The following is a 14,753-nucleotide window of genomic DNA, read 5'->3' on the forward strand; positions in this document are numbered from 1 at the left end:
AACCCATGAGAGAGAGAGAGAGTGGTGTGCGCATTCTGGCATATCTCTAAGTTTGGCTCATAATAAGCACAGTCTCATCAGATTTGCTTTGTGAGCAAAAAGATTGTGTGCTCAAACACCTCGCTCGTCTAGGTCTTCAGGTCAAGTGGGAGAAGAGCAAACTTTGTCCTACGCAGAGGATCTCTTTTTGCCCAGTATGGAACTGGACTCGGTCAAACTGACACCACGTCTAACAGAAGCGCATGTACAGTCAATACTGACTTGATTGAACACATTCAAATGCAAGAACGCGGTCCCAGTGAACAACTTTAGAGACTCCTGGGGCATATGGCTGCAACAGTGGCTGTGACACCACTCGGGCTGCTCCATATGAGACGGCTTCAGTGTTGGCTTCACAATCGAGTCCAAAGGAGAGCGTGGGTTGCACCAGGTAACAGTTACACCAGCATGCCGTCTCACATTTACCCTGTGGTTACTTTACACTTTACGACAATAGTTAGCCTGTCTGGAACCGAGCTGACTTAAACCACTATGATGTATGACACTTGCATTACATGCGAACGGCCCCTACGCTAATAGAACTCTGTTTTTGTCTCCCTGTCTCGTCCTCGACCCCGAGGACAATGAAACAAACAGATCCAGTTCCTGTTGCTGTGAAGGTCATCGCACCACTGACCTACTGGCTGTCCTTCAACGTGATGTCCAGCTGATGCCCGACCAACGACCACCGGCTAAACCAGTTTAATCCGCTTACCCGCCTCCTATCCCTACCGTATCTATATATATATAATTATATATTAATTCCTTCTAAGGGTTTTTGTCCTTCTAGGAGTTTTTCCCATTGGGTTTTTTCCTAGGGGGTTTTCGTCCCAGGGAGAGTCAGCCAACTTTGGCTTAACTTAGCACTTTACTGTATACGTTACATTATTAATATGCTCGCTTGTACTGTTTAACCTTAGCCGCTATCTCTACTTCTTATATTATCTATTGATTTTCTGTGTTCTCAGCTACATATTCTCATGTAAAGCTGCTTTGCAACAATTAACACTTGTAAAAAGCGCTATATAAATAAAATTGAATTGAATTAAATTGGTTAGACCCGTCATTTCTCAGGACAAGTGTACCACTGAGACGGGTCTCCAGGCATGCCATTGTATGCACAGATGCCTCTCCCACAGGATGGGGGGCAACGTACGGTGGGCTCGCAGCTTCGGGGGTCTGGACATCACCCAAGCTGCACTGGCATATAAAATGCCTCGAGTTGTGGGCTGTATATCTTGCTCTCGTTTGTTTAAGGAATGAGCTCCGAAGCAAACATGTATTAGTTTGCACCGACAACACTGCGACTGTTGTGTACATTAATTGCCAAGGCGGTTTTACGCTCTCTTTACCTGTCGCATCTCACCTGTAATCTCCTCATCTGGAGCCTGAAGAATCAGAAGTCTCTTCGTGCCATTCACATCCTGGCGACTCCACCCACGTTGGTTTAGCTTGTTTGGAAACGTTTTGGCAGAGCAAAGATAAATCTGTTAGCTTCTCTAAAGACAACCCATTGTCACCTGTTTTATTCATTAACCGAGGAAACACTCTGTGTGGATGAACTGGCACATTACTGTTAGCAGGGTCTGCACAAATATTTGTTTCCCCCAGTGAGCCTTCTCGCACAGACACTATGCAAATTCAGGAAGGACGAGGAGCACATTCTACTAGTTGCACCGTATTGGACCACCAGGAATTGGTTCCCAGAACTCACAATCCTTGCGACAGCCCCTCCCTGGCAAATTCCCCTGAGGAAGGACCTTCCTTCTCAAGGAGGGGGCACATTATGGCACCGGCATCCCGACGTGTGGCACCTCCATGTGTGGTCTCTGGATGGGACCCGGAGGTTATAAGTGATTTACCGCTAGCGATATCTAACACCTCCTCTGCAGCATGAACGCCTTCACTAGACAAGAAAAAATGTGATTTTCACCACAGGAGGACCTAAAAAGACCATTTGAAAGGTTGACAGCCACCATGAACGATTGACAGTGAAACTGAAGTTATCCAGCAACATGTACTGAACAATAGGCTGTCAAAGAAGGGTCGTGTACATCAAAGAAAGCCAAAGTTCTTAAATGGGAAACACACAAAAAAACATTAGTCAGAAGATAAAAAACAGGGTAAATAATTTTTTATTTTGTACGTTTTTTGGGCAATATATATTATATTAGTATAATTACACTTCAGGAGTAAAATAAAAACTTAAAAAAACATTAAAACACATCCTTTAAAACTCCTTTTAGGTTAATATTTGATCAAAAAAAGTGCACATGAGGTCTAGAACATAGGTAGGCCTGGACCTAGAACACATCCTGTGTGCAGTGTTTAATGTTGCAAATAACTCCACTTAGGGGCCGTAGTGTTCCCGTGTCTTTAATGTCAAAAGACTGTCCAGGAACCAGACTAAACTCAAATCTCTGAAGAAGTTTAGCAAGCACCACTTTTGCCTCCATCTGTAACACAATGGGTTGTCATTTACACATATATGCAAATTTTGTCATGGAGAAGATACAAAAAGTTTAAATGTTTCTTTTTATTTTATTACCTGTGAGAAAACCTGCCCTAGACAGGATCGTGGTCCCAGTGCAAACGGGTAATAGCAGTAATAAGGCCTTAAAAAAGAAGGCAAATCATTATCAACAGCAGTAAGGTGTTATGTTGATAACATCACTGTTAAAATATGTTTAACAAAACATGGATGACAGGGTTAGGACATACAAACCCCAAATGCAGACAGCTTCTTAAACAACATTTCTTTAACAGAATCAAAAACAGCCAACAAGACTAATAAAAATCTCACGAGTACAACAAGGTGAATCTAAGACAAAGTACATTAAACTACACTTTCAGTTGACATTACTACACTTGAACTCTACTTACAAAGACCACAATCACAACAGACAATGGTCCAACACACACACACACCAATACAGGGATCTTAATGGGGGACAATAATGGTAACAATAGGGCAGCAGGTAAAAGGTGTGAAACAATAATAAGATTATTCATTTTTGCAAAGGAAAATAGAGATCAGATGCAGAACGATCTTTTAAAACACACACAGAGTTCTTTCATTTTCATGTGAGGTGTTACTTCCGGGTTGTATAAGTTGCGGAAGTGGCGGATAATAGCGATATTGCGGAAAGCCGGAAATTCTCGTTATTGGCAGGTAAGCATTTTCTCTTAATTGACGAGATGACTCGTTAATGGCAGGGAAAGAGTTAAAGGTAGAAAAGTGTTTTATTCAACTTTTAAGTTTAATTATCAGGAGTGACAACAGGAACAATATTAGGTTACTTCCCCTTTAAGACCTTAAGACCAAACTCTGGATCCAATATACTGTTACACGTGTGTTTATTTGAAAATAAGTAGGCATCCCCCTCAGGAGGCTCCACTTCAGATGGTACATCACTATCTCCCATGTGTTGAGGGTCACATTGAAGCAGGTGTTAAAAAAGTCCTTAAGTGCCGCCTCATTAAACCCCAGACCATCTGCTACCACCAGGGACAGAGCAAGTGTTATGTGGATGTATGGAATGAACCCAATTGCAGACAACAAAGGGTTAACTAAGGATATTTATTAATGAAAAAACAGAAAACAAAACCCACGAGGGGGCAAAACAACATAAACAAGATGCTAAAACAGATGGAGTGGACACTAAACAGAACAAGATACAAATCTACACTGAAACACTAAACAGGATGACACTTAACAATAAACTAGACTAAACACTTGATATAGATAACACTAGACTTGACTTGACAGCAGAACACAGTACTCACAGGTATGGTAACAATTAGTGATGTTAGGTTCTTGAACGAATCGTTCTTTTGAGCCGGTTCTCAGGAAGTAACCGGTCGAACCGGTTCACAAATCGAACTGAATCAAACGTAAGTTTTGGGCATAGGTTCCGGGTTGATGACGCAAGACGCACAGCCGAAATAGCACGTCGGACTCAAGAACCGGACGATTTTTGTCGATGATTGCCGAGGCGAGGATTGCCGACGATTCTGACGGATGAGTTGCTGACACTGCGTGTGAATTATCGAGGATTTGAATGAGCCTGAAGTGCGAATAAGCTTCTTTTTTATTAGTTTCTTGATATGCTTGTTTATTAAAAAGCTTTAGTTTTGGTACGATTTATTGTGCATGCAAATCATATTGTAGTTGTTTAAGGAAGACCATGAGTTTAACACACAACTGTATTTATTATTTATACTTACACATCCGCAATTGTACATCACTTTTAGGAATCTTATTCAAGTTGTAGGCTTGTCAAAACTGGTCAGTTGTATCTGGCATTTATTATTTATCATCCGCGATTGAAACTGTGACCACAAACATTATTAACTTCTTGTGAATGAAAGGCAATAAATCAGCTATATGCCTTCACAAAAACAACGTTTTTTTAAATGTTTTAATGTGTTGACACAAACGACTTTATTTGAATGTTTCATTGATACAGTAAATGCGAAGTGGTGTCATTTCTTGATGACGTCAGGAACCGGTGAATCGGCTTTTTGAACCGGTTCAATGAGCCGAACTGTCCGAAATGAGCCGGTTCGCGGAAATGAATCGGACTTTGCATCACTAGTAACAATGCACAAGCACAGGACAACAAACACAAGGATCTTAAATAGAGAAGAACTAATGAGGGCAACAGGTGACAGGAATCAAACAATAATGGGATAATTAATGAGGAAACAAGGGGGCGGGGTCAAGAGACGAGACTGAGAGCACATGGCTAGGAATAAACAAAGCCAGTGCTCTCACACAAAACATGGGTCTGTCATGGTTCTGCCACAAGACTAGATAAAACAAAGGACAAGATGGCAGAACCATGACAGCAAGGCCCTTAAGAGCTGCATTGTCTGTTGGCAGACCGCCTCATGACCAACTTGAATAAATTCAAAAACAGGCTCACACAAGCTCATAAACAGCCAACAGGATTAATATGAAATAAAAATTTACAAGGTAGTAAAACAATATATATATTGCTATATCTTGAACTCTACTTACAACAATCATAACTACAAAGAACAATGGCCTAACATAAGACTGCAAACATAAGGGTAATAAACAGGGAGCAAACAATTAGGGTAACCAAAGGCAGCAGGTAAAAAAACAATAAATAGATCATTAATGAGGAAACAAGAGGGGCTGTCACAGACCTGTGAGGAGAGACTTAACCAAAACACATCTACGAGACCTTGTGACAGGTCAGTGAAAATAGATGTTAAAGGCCGCCCATCAAAATGGTGCCTAAATATAACTAAATATATATTATATATTAACTAAATAGGCCAAATGCAAGAATAAATAAATTATTCATAACAGCAGAAACATTGCAGACAGAAGTTCCCTTGAGATCTAAATCCAAGAGGACAAAATGGGACTGACTACTTACTTTGGGGCATTCACATCAAATCTTTCAGGATCAAACGTCAGTGGATCTTTAAAAAACTTTTCCATTCTTCCAGAGACATAGGAACTAAACTGTTAAAAAAGTCAACAGTAATTAAAAACAGTTATAAAGATTAAAGCCACATTCTCTAACAGTATTAGTTGTCTGTAGGATTGTGAAGAACACTCACAAGAGCAGCACATCCTCCTGGGATTTTAAATCCATTAATAATCATGTCCTCAGGCAGCCAGCGAGATGTTCCTGGAGCAGTGGGGTACAGTCGCAGGGTTTCCTTCAACACCTATGACATTATTGAACAAATAACACCATATTAACACACTGACAAGCTCCTAACTTAAAAGAATCAATGAAAATGACCATATATATATATATATATATATATATATATATATATATATATATATATATATATATATATATATATATATATATATATATATATATATATATATATATTTTGCCTTTAATAGACAGACAGTAATGTACAGAGAGGACAGGAAAGTACAGGGTGGAGAGAGGGGAACAGGACCGGCAAAGGACACTAAGCCGGGATACGAACTCAGGTCACCCAAATCCCGTCTGCACTACATGTCAAGGGCTGCCCACTACACCAGTGGCTACAACGAAAATTACCCAATAATTTAACTGTAAACACATCTAGATAAAAAACAATAATCATCTTACATACCGACAGGGAGCCGTCATGCTGCCATTTTTTATCTAAATGTGTTTACATTCAAACGAGACATTATCGCAAAATACGCTCAAAATACGAATCGCTTTCTCTCAACAACGTATTGTTTTACTTCAAAAGACATACATTAAAAGGAAATTTCACTTTTTTTGAAAATATGCTCATTTTTCAGCTCCCCTAGAGTTAAACATTTGAGTCTTACCATTTTGAAATTAGTGATGGTCAACCCGGATCTTTTTAAGGATTCGGGTTATTCTGAGTCACTCACTAATATGATCTGGGTTGTGCGAGTCACTCGAGTCATTTGAGTCTTGGTCAAAATCTCCCAATTCCAATTGCTAAGTCATACTAATGCCAACCAAGCAACTCAGATCATGCATGCAGCTACGAGTCTACGACTCCTCTGCTAGCAAAAAAGGGCTCATGTGACCTGAGGAACTCATAAAAAACATGCATGTCCGTGGTAACATTATCAATAACATAATTGTAAAAGTTCGGTGTGTTTAGTTTCATTTCATAACAACAAATATATCAACACCACGTTTAGAAGATGTCAGGCTTTGTTGACTTTGGACGTGAGAGGAACGTGTCCTGTTTCAGATTGACTTACAAGATCCACGATAGGCTTCCGTTAATGCAGCCACACAGTCAATCATCCGCGCAAGAACATGATCTTGTGAGTAAGTCCCAGACAGAGCCGCCCGCTCCTGCACGGGTCCTGTGAGTGAACCACTCACGTCACTCTGTGACTCAGTCAACAAGAGGAGCCGTGTATGTCCGTCGTTGGCGGATCTTTCCAACAGCACTGCTGCAGCAGTCCTCGTATTTAAAATGTTTAAACTTGCAGCTTCTACCCAAAACATTGTGCCAGTCAAATATTGCAAAAGATAAGCCTACATAAGTCAGTGGGTTAATAACACGAGCAAGGCTCGTTTCTCCTAGTTCAGGATTCAAGCTCTATGAGTCACTCTCTGTGTGAATCCCCGAGCCGCCGACAAACTTATTGTCGCGCGCACGCATCCCTTTGTACTCGGACTCGGAGCTGCAGGAAATTATGATCCGGAATAGCAGCTTTTGGTTCACTTGGTACCCCCAGTCGACATTTGGTGATGTAAATTAACTCGTTGTTGCAAGTTATAGAACCTATGGCAGCTTATGTAGAGTTATTTGTTGTAATTCTGTTGTAAACATTTGAAGAGCTTTGTATTTGATACAATTTTTCATTTTTAATGCAAAATCTGAGAGGACTCAACTGACTCGGGTTAATGGTCACTAAGGACTCATGGTTCTCGAGTCATTTTTGGGATCGGGTTAAATGATCCGAGTTTCGAGTGACTCGCTCATCACTATTTGAAATCTATTCAGCTGATCTCCAGGTCTGGCGCTACCACTTTTAGCATAGCTTGGCACAATCCATTGAATCTGATTAGACCATTAGCTTCGCACTAAAAAATTACCAAAGAGTTTCAATATTTTTCCTGTTTAAAACTTGACTCTTCTGTAGTTACATCGCGTACGAAGGCTGACAGAAAATTAAAAGCTGCAGTTTTCTAGGCAGATATGGTTAGGAACTATACTCTCAAACTGGTGTAATAATCAAGGACTTTGCTCATGTACCATGGCTGTAGCAGGTGTAGTGACATACACAGTGCCTGAAAATAGTCCCCTGCTATTGAAAGTAACCAAGGGGACTATTTTCTGGCAGTGCGTAATTATATAAATGTGTGTAGAAAAGGCCAGAGCATTGTTTATGAATGGCAATTGAAACTTTGACTCCCCAATGAATTTGGGTCCATTCAAATCATACACCTAGGATGCCATTAAGGCCATTCAATTATTCAATTATTCTTTTGAGTACTTTAAATATTGTGCCTGTCAATGGACCAACCTGAGACAAGTAACAGAGTTTTCCAAGGTCTTCATTTACAATTTCCCTTTTTGTCCCAAGGACTTCGTCCACTTCTGCTTTAGCCCTGGGAAAGAAAGAAAATCTAACTATTACCACAGCTTGATGAGGGTAATTATTCATTACAAGAATTCACACTGGAACAATATTACAAAAAATGTAAATTTCCTTAATATGCTTTAGCCCGTTTGTATATCTCAGGGTGTCGCCCCAATTCCATGATTGCAAATGAGAGTTGATTGGCTGTTGTCTCTTGGCCTGCAAAAAATAAGTATCAGTTAATATTGCTTTAAGTTTCCAGACACTAAAAACAATGATAACTCACCTGCGATAAAGAAAGTGACAAAATTGTCCAGCATTAGCTCATGATCTTCTGAATTGTTAGCTTTTTCCTCCTCTACAGCAAAAACAAAGTGTTACAGAAGATGTCTATGTATTGTTGAATAAAAAGTCATTCAATGTCTCAGTCAGTGAAGACTCTCATACCTGCTGTCTTGAGGATTTGAGAGAGAATGTCTTTGGGAACATCTTCACCATTTTCCACTGCTGTCTTCCTGTCTTGTATCCATTTCTCTCCGGTTCTACGTAAGAGTTCAGCGGCATCTTTAATCTGTTGTACCATCTTCCAGTTTTTAGGGTTGAGCTGAAGTTTCACAAAGGCAAAAGTTTCTAATCAGATTATGTTACGCTGACCCATGACAAAAGGATATAATATTAAAATCTCTTACCCTATAAAAAGGATCCCTGAGATAAAACACCATGCCCTTTAAACACAGCTCTATTGCATTCTGGAAGGGGGAGTCAGTGTAATTCAACAAATTCAAATCAACACCAAAAGCCACCTGTGGATAAAGAGACAATAAAGTACTAAACATGACATTTGTCCTTTTCTTTGGTGTTTTAAATATTCAGTCAGTGCTGTTTGTCTGAATGTAATTAAGCAGGAGAAGGGGACAGAAGTGGATTAGAGGAAAGGTGTTTTGAAACCTTTGTAATGACATCGAGTGTGACACAGTTGACCAGATCATGCATGACAACAGGAGTTTTCCCATCAGCGTTTTCCTCCAGTTTGTCCATGAGGCGTTCTGACATCTCATTAAACGTGCCCAACAGACCTCGCAGGTATCTGATGAATAACATATCATCAGCTGTATAGCACAAGCAGAGCATTTCAATCTCTTACAGATGTCTTACAAATGTCTTACGAGCTGCTAAAGGCCGGATCCATGATGCGCCGCTGCCTGTACCAGACATCATGATCCGCAGCCGTCACCAGACCATTTCCCAGGAACCTGAGGAGATTTAAATAATATGTTTTATAAGTCCAAGTAAAACCCATAGTACAGTCAAATTCAATCTGAAAGTCATAGATAATATGTTTATTTCACAGACGTGTTTATTTCACAGACGTGTTTATTTCACAGACGTGTTTTGGCTTACAGGCATATGAGCTTGGACGGACTATTAGTCGCTGTACTCTCGCTTTGTGCTTTTTGGTGAATGTTTCCAGGCAAGAGAGCAACTTTGCGCGTGTTTGGACGTGTTTATTTCCCAGACATGTTTCGGCTTACGAGTATATGAGCTTGGACAGACTATTAGTCGCTGTACTCTCGCGTTGTTAGTGCTTTCGGTAAAACATTTCTGCATCAGACCAGGATATGAACATTTGTTTTGTGAATGTTTCCGGACACGTTTATTTCAAAGACGTGTTTTGGCTTACCAGCGTAAGCATTGAGCCAGCGCGTCTGTGGAGATATTGTGTGGGGGACGCGTTTGTGTGGAGGATGCAGGGATAAACGAATGTCTGACTAAAGTAAGTGTTTCTATTTTCTTTGTTATACTAAGGTGGCATTTATATACACAATAGCATATCTGAGCGGTGTTTTATATGTCTATATTGTGAGAGCAATGAGGCTGATATAACACAGATGTAATTACAGTAAACAAGAGTCAAAAAGAAAATTGGTTAAACTTAATAAACATTTAATATGCATACCCTTTTTAAGTACTTGAAAAGACATTTGTACTGTGGATCTGACACCTCACGTTACTGTTTGAATAAGACTTTGCTACACACCAGACCAGAGTGGTATTGTGTGTAACACAATGTAACATCATGTTTAAAAGTAAGTCATGATTGGTGTCAGTCAGACACAGTGGTGGTGGCTATTTTCTTTGTTTTACTAACGTGGCATTTATGTTCACAATAGCATATCTGAGCCGTGTTCCGATTAATGGGAGTGGCTTGCAGAGCTGTGCATTGTGGTGCATTGTGGAAGTTGTAGTTTAGTCAAATAGGCACAAAATTCTAAATTTATGTTACATTTTAACTACAGATATGACCCACTTTCAATAAAGATTAATGTTCCTATCGATGAAATGGCCCTTTAAGTTAGAGACAAACATCCAATAAATATGAAGTTACTGGTGCCTGTCAATTTTTCAAACACATGAAAAGAAATTAATTTAATCCCAAAGATAGCCATATTGTTTTAATAAGTGAGCAGCAGCTCATGAACAGCATAAGCAGTGAACCCTACAATCTGATATGATGTCAGGCATAATGGGGTACTTGGCTCCCCTATATTTTCCCCCCTTTATTTTATTGTAAAGTTCCTGCTTACCATTTTCAATAAATTTATCTTGAATAACCCAGCAAAAGATAAAGCTCACCTTTTCCCAAACAAGTTAAAAAGCCGTTTGTAGACAAAGGGATCCTTGGGATACTTAGGTGACATCAGGATTGTCTGCAATAAAGAGGGTAATAGAGATTTTGATTCGAGTTTTTTTGCTACTAACTGTTAACAAAATGAGGTTAAATGTATACCTTTGTAGCCTCTTGGCAATAAATCACAATCACAACAAAGTGAAAGCTGTTAAGTCTATACACAGGACCATATTCTTCTGCCCTTTAAAACAGAAATACAAGCACATGTTAAGAAGACATTCCAGTTTTTCCTTTGCAAAATTTTATCAGGCAGCTTCTTGAGGTTTCACCACCTGAGATGCATTTTTAAAATTATTGAAGGGGTTCACATTTATAATGGGCTCTTATTGCTTTCTCTTCAATATTCAGTCTTAGTTATATATATATATATAAAAGAAAATAATAAATAAGTAGAACTACTTTCTGCCTGGCACAAATACAGTATCAGGAAAACAAAATCTCCTAGTATTAAGTGCTATTTATACACAAAAGTTACCTTAAAGTGAAACGCACCAACCCCTTGATTAAGTTAAGTGGTGTAGGTTAAGTGTATACAATATGCACACGAAACGTGCATTTTATATGCACCAAGCTGCTAATAATATCCATACCTCAAAAAAGTGCGTAAATATGCACATAAAAAGGTCATAAACAGCATGCCAAATACAAACATAAATTCTATTGATACGCAGCAGCCGGTCATGAACCATTTTTTTAAGGGTGCACACCTTCATACTGTAATCATAATCCACATCACAACCTTTTATATGCCATATACTTACAGACTATACAAACAAAAAGAGAAAAATTTCAGATAATTTACTCACCACCATGTCATCCAAAATGTTGATGTCTTTCTTTGTTCAATCGAGAAGAAATTATGTTTTTGAGGAAAACATTCCAGGATTTTTCTCATTTTAATGGACCCCAACACTTAACACTTAACTGAACACTTAACAGTTTTTTTCAATGGAGTTTCAAAGGACTCTCACGATCCCAAACGAGGCATAAGGGTCTTATCCAGTGAAACGTTTGTCATTTTTGACAAGAAAAATATGCACGTTTAAACCACAACTTCTCGTCTAAGGTCCTGTCCCAAATGGCACACTTCATGTGGCCTTTCGGTCTCGTGGCCTTAATTTGCGCGTGCTCGCTTAGTCTACGAGTCCGTAGGGTGTCCCATCTGTCATTTTTACGCTTTGAAGTGTGCTCATCAGCGCCTCCTTTGCCCCTTGATGCGATCTTTACCAACTCAGAAGTCCTTGCGAAAGAGCAATCAGACCAATCAGACGACGAAATGGAGGAGTTCACACTGACAGGAAACTTCTCTACCTATTTCCGGCTTAATCCTCAAGTCTGTCCCAAAATACGACTCTGGTGCACCCACGTGGACTCGCATCAAAGGTCCATAAAGTCTGCACTACATTATGTCATCAGAGTGTGGACTCTGAGGAGGACCACAAGTCCGGAGTGTGCCATTTGGGACAGGGGCAAATTCCGGTCCTGTGATGCGCCAGCGCGACCTCACGCAAAACGTCATCACGTCAAGAGGTCACGGATGATGTTTGCGAAACTATGTCCCAGTGGTTACAAATGTGGAGAAAGAGGACCGTTCCAACGTTGTTGTATGTGGAATGATACTAATTAATGTCTTTGTGTCAGTTTATTGTTTAAAATGGTCCACAAATGTGCGTTTTATGTAACACGTGACCTTTCTACATCACTACGCAATTACGCGAGGTCGCACTGGCGCGTCAGAAAACCGGAGATAGACGAGAAGTTGTTGTTTAAAAGTGCATGTTTTTATTTTTTTGCCAAAAATGACAACTTTTCACTATATAAGACCCTTATGCCTCTTTTGGGATCGTTTAGAGTCCTTTGAAACTGCAATTGTAAACTGCATTAAGACTGTTACGAGTTGGGGTCCATTAAAGTCCATTAAAAGGAGAAAATTCCTGGATGTTTTTCTCAAAAAACATAATCTCTTCTCGACTGAACAAAGAAAGACAATAAAATTTTGGATGAAATGATGGTGAGTAAAATATCTGGATTTTTTTTAAGAAAACTGACTAATCCTTTAATGCAGGGTTTTCAATCCTGTCCTGGAGGACCACTAGTACAATTTGCATGTCTCCCTCATTAGACACACCTGGTTTAAATCTTCAGCTCATGCAAGACCTGAACTGGGTGTGTGAGGTAACTGAATGAGGTGTGTCACAAAAGGGAAACATGCAAAATGTGCAGTACTAGTGGTCGTCCAGGACAGGTTTGAAAACCCCTGCTTCAATGAAACTCGCTCAACAGTCACGTGACGTCTGTGATTGGCTGTGATAAATAACACTTTAAAACAGGGAATAAAAAGAAACATCTCATGCAGCGTAAGCAGATCTTAATGTTATGTTGTAGGCTATAGTCTACATGTTTTATTATTATTTATTTAATTGCATTGAAATCACTAACTAACAATATTGTTTCTCAACATTTCTGTATTAATTCAAGCATTAATGTTAGTTAATGTCAATACAGTTATTCATGGTGCATTCATTAATGTTAACAGTTACGTATACAACGCTTGATTTTATAAATGTATTAGTAAATAAATAAGTGCTTTAGAAGTATTGATCATTGTTAGTTCATAGATAATGCATTAACTAATTGGTAACAAATAACCTTATTGGAAAGTGTTACCAACCTATTTGTATAAAATTAACGCATTTTTGTATCATAATTGACCTTTGACCAGCGGTAAATCTAGATATTAACTCCACCTTTTAACTATCACCTTTGTACACAGTTAATCCGCGACAGTCCTGTCATGAAAAATGGAAAATAACCAAAACATTGTGCAACATGCATTACGCCAAGTGGACGTGCATTTTCGAGGATCAAGTTCAATATAACACAATATTTCTATAAGTACGAACAAAACAGAAGTGAAAAGCTTTAGGCTTACCAGTTCAGAAATACATCGTGTACAATCTCGTCCGATTTCATTGCTTTGACAAAAGTTGGCGTATGTCCCAGGAAAAAACTACAGAGAATGCCGTTTAATGTTAGTTTATCTTTGAAGATTTTTAACAGACAGACAAATAAAGATATTTGCAATATCTTCCAAAATACAATCGTGCATTTATAACATTTCATACTTATCCCTTGGAGGTCCAGGTATATGATCATATTTCTGATGAACATGTCTAACATACAGACAATATGCAACAAATGCGATTAAAGCAACACAGAGCACGTAAAACATAAGAGATGTGAGCCATCCTGTGATCTCATGAAGAAGCGTCATGATCGCGTTGAGAGTCCGGTGCGCTTACAGTACGTCTCGTCTATCACGAACAGGAAACTTTTATACAGGAGACTGAAATATTTGAGACTTGTGTAACAGGTCTCCCGTATTTCCGGGTATCTAAACATTGTTTGGAAGGGGTTTGGACGACAGAGGGTGGTAATCGTCCAGCCCGGGCCGTAGCGAATTTTGGGCCACTGAATAAAATAATGTGGCTCCTCATCGCCCTCCACCCACATAATACAGTGATATTTGTGCGGTATTGTAATCTGTAATATATAATAGTCATGCTGCTTAATTAAATATTGTTATTTTAGCTGTTAATAATATAACATCTTAAGTTTATTTTCATAAAATTTTAAATAGGACATTTTAAAAGCAAAAAAGCATAAAAATGAAGACAAAAAGTTTATAAAGTTTAATAGCACATTTAACTTAAAATTTCTAGTTCCGTAAACTTAATTTTGAGTTGATTTAATTTGAAATATCAATGGCTCTGTCCAACATCTCCACAAGATGTTCTATTGTTAATTCCTTTATATTACTTTTGGTATTATAACACAAAATTGATTACTGACTATAAGCCTATCATTGAATAAACTTGAATTTCAGTTTTCAATCTGTGATAATGCATAAATAATCAAAATATTCAGACGCAAAGAATTATGGGAATACCTCAAAAC

The 14,753-nt window shown here is 38.9% G+C and overlaps 1 protein-coding gene across 1 annotated transcript; it reads right to left on the reverse strand.

The window, feature by feature from the left end:
- Window positions 1-2,158: 2,158 nt before the first annotated feature.
- Window positions 2,159-14,176, reverse strand: LOC141350445 (cholesterol 24-hydroxylase-like). Its single transcript, XM_073855566.1, has 15 exons — window positions 13,922-14,176; window positions 13,729-13,806; window positions 10,896-10,977; window positions 10,742-10,815; window positions 9,274-9,360; window positions 9,056-9,194; window positions 8,797-8,910; window positions 8,555-8,711; window positions 8,394-8,465; window positions 8,244-8,326; window positions 8,051-8,125; window positions 5,638-5,748; window positions 5,451-5,539; window positions 2,588-2,654; window positions 2,159-2,495 (listed from the first exon to the last, which is right to left on the reverse strand). Exons 1-15 carry the CDS (start codon window positions 14,068-14,070, stop codon window positions 2,343-2,345), a joined length of 1,530 nt encoding a protein of 509 aa, XP_073711667.1. The 5' UTR covers window positions 14,071-14,176; the 3' UTR covers window positions 2,159-2,342.
- Window positions 14,177-14,753: the final 577 nt, after the last annotated feature.

The sequence above is a fragment of the Misgurnus anguillicaudatus genome, chromosome 18 (assembly GCF_027580225.2).
Source record: "Misgurnus anguillicaudatus chromosome 18, ASM2758022v2, whole genome shotgun sequence".
In the NCBI taxonomy this organism is placed as follows: domain Eukaryota; kingdom Metazoa; phylum Chordata; class Actinopteri; order Cypriniformes; family Cobitidae; genus Misgurnus; species Misgurnus anguillicaudatus.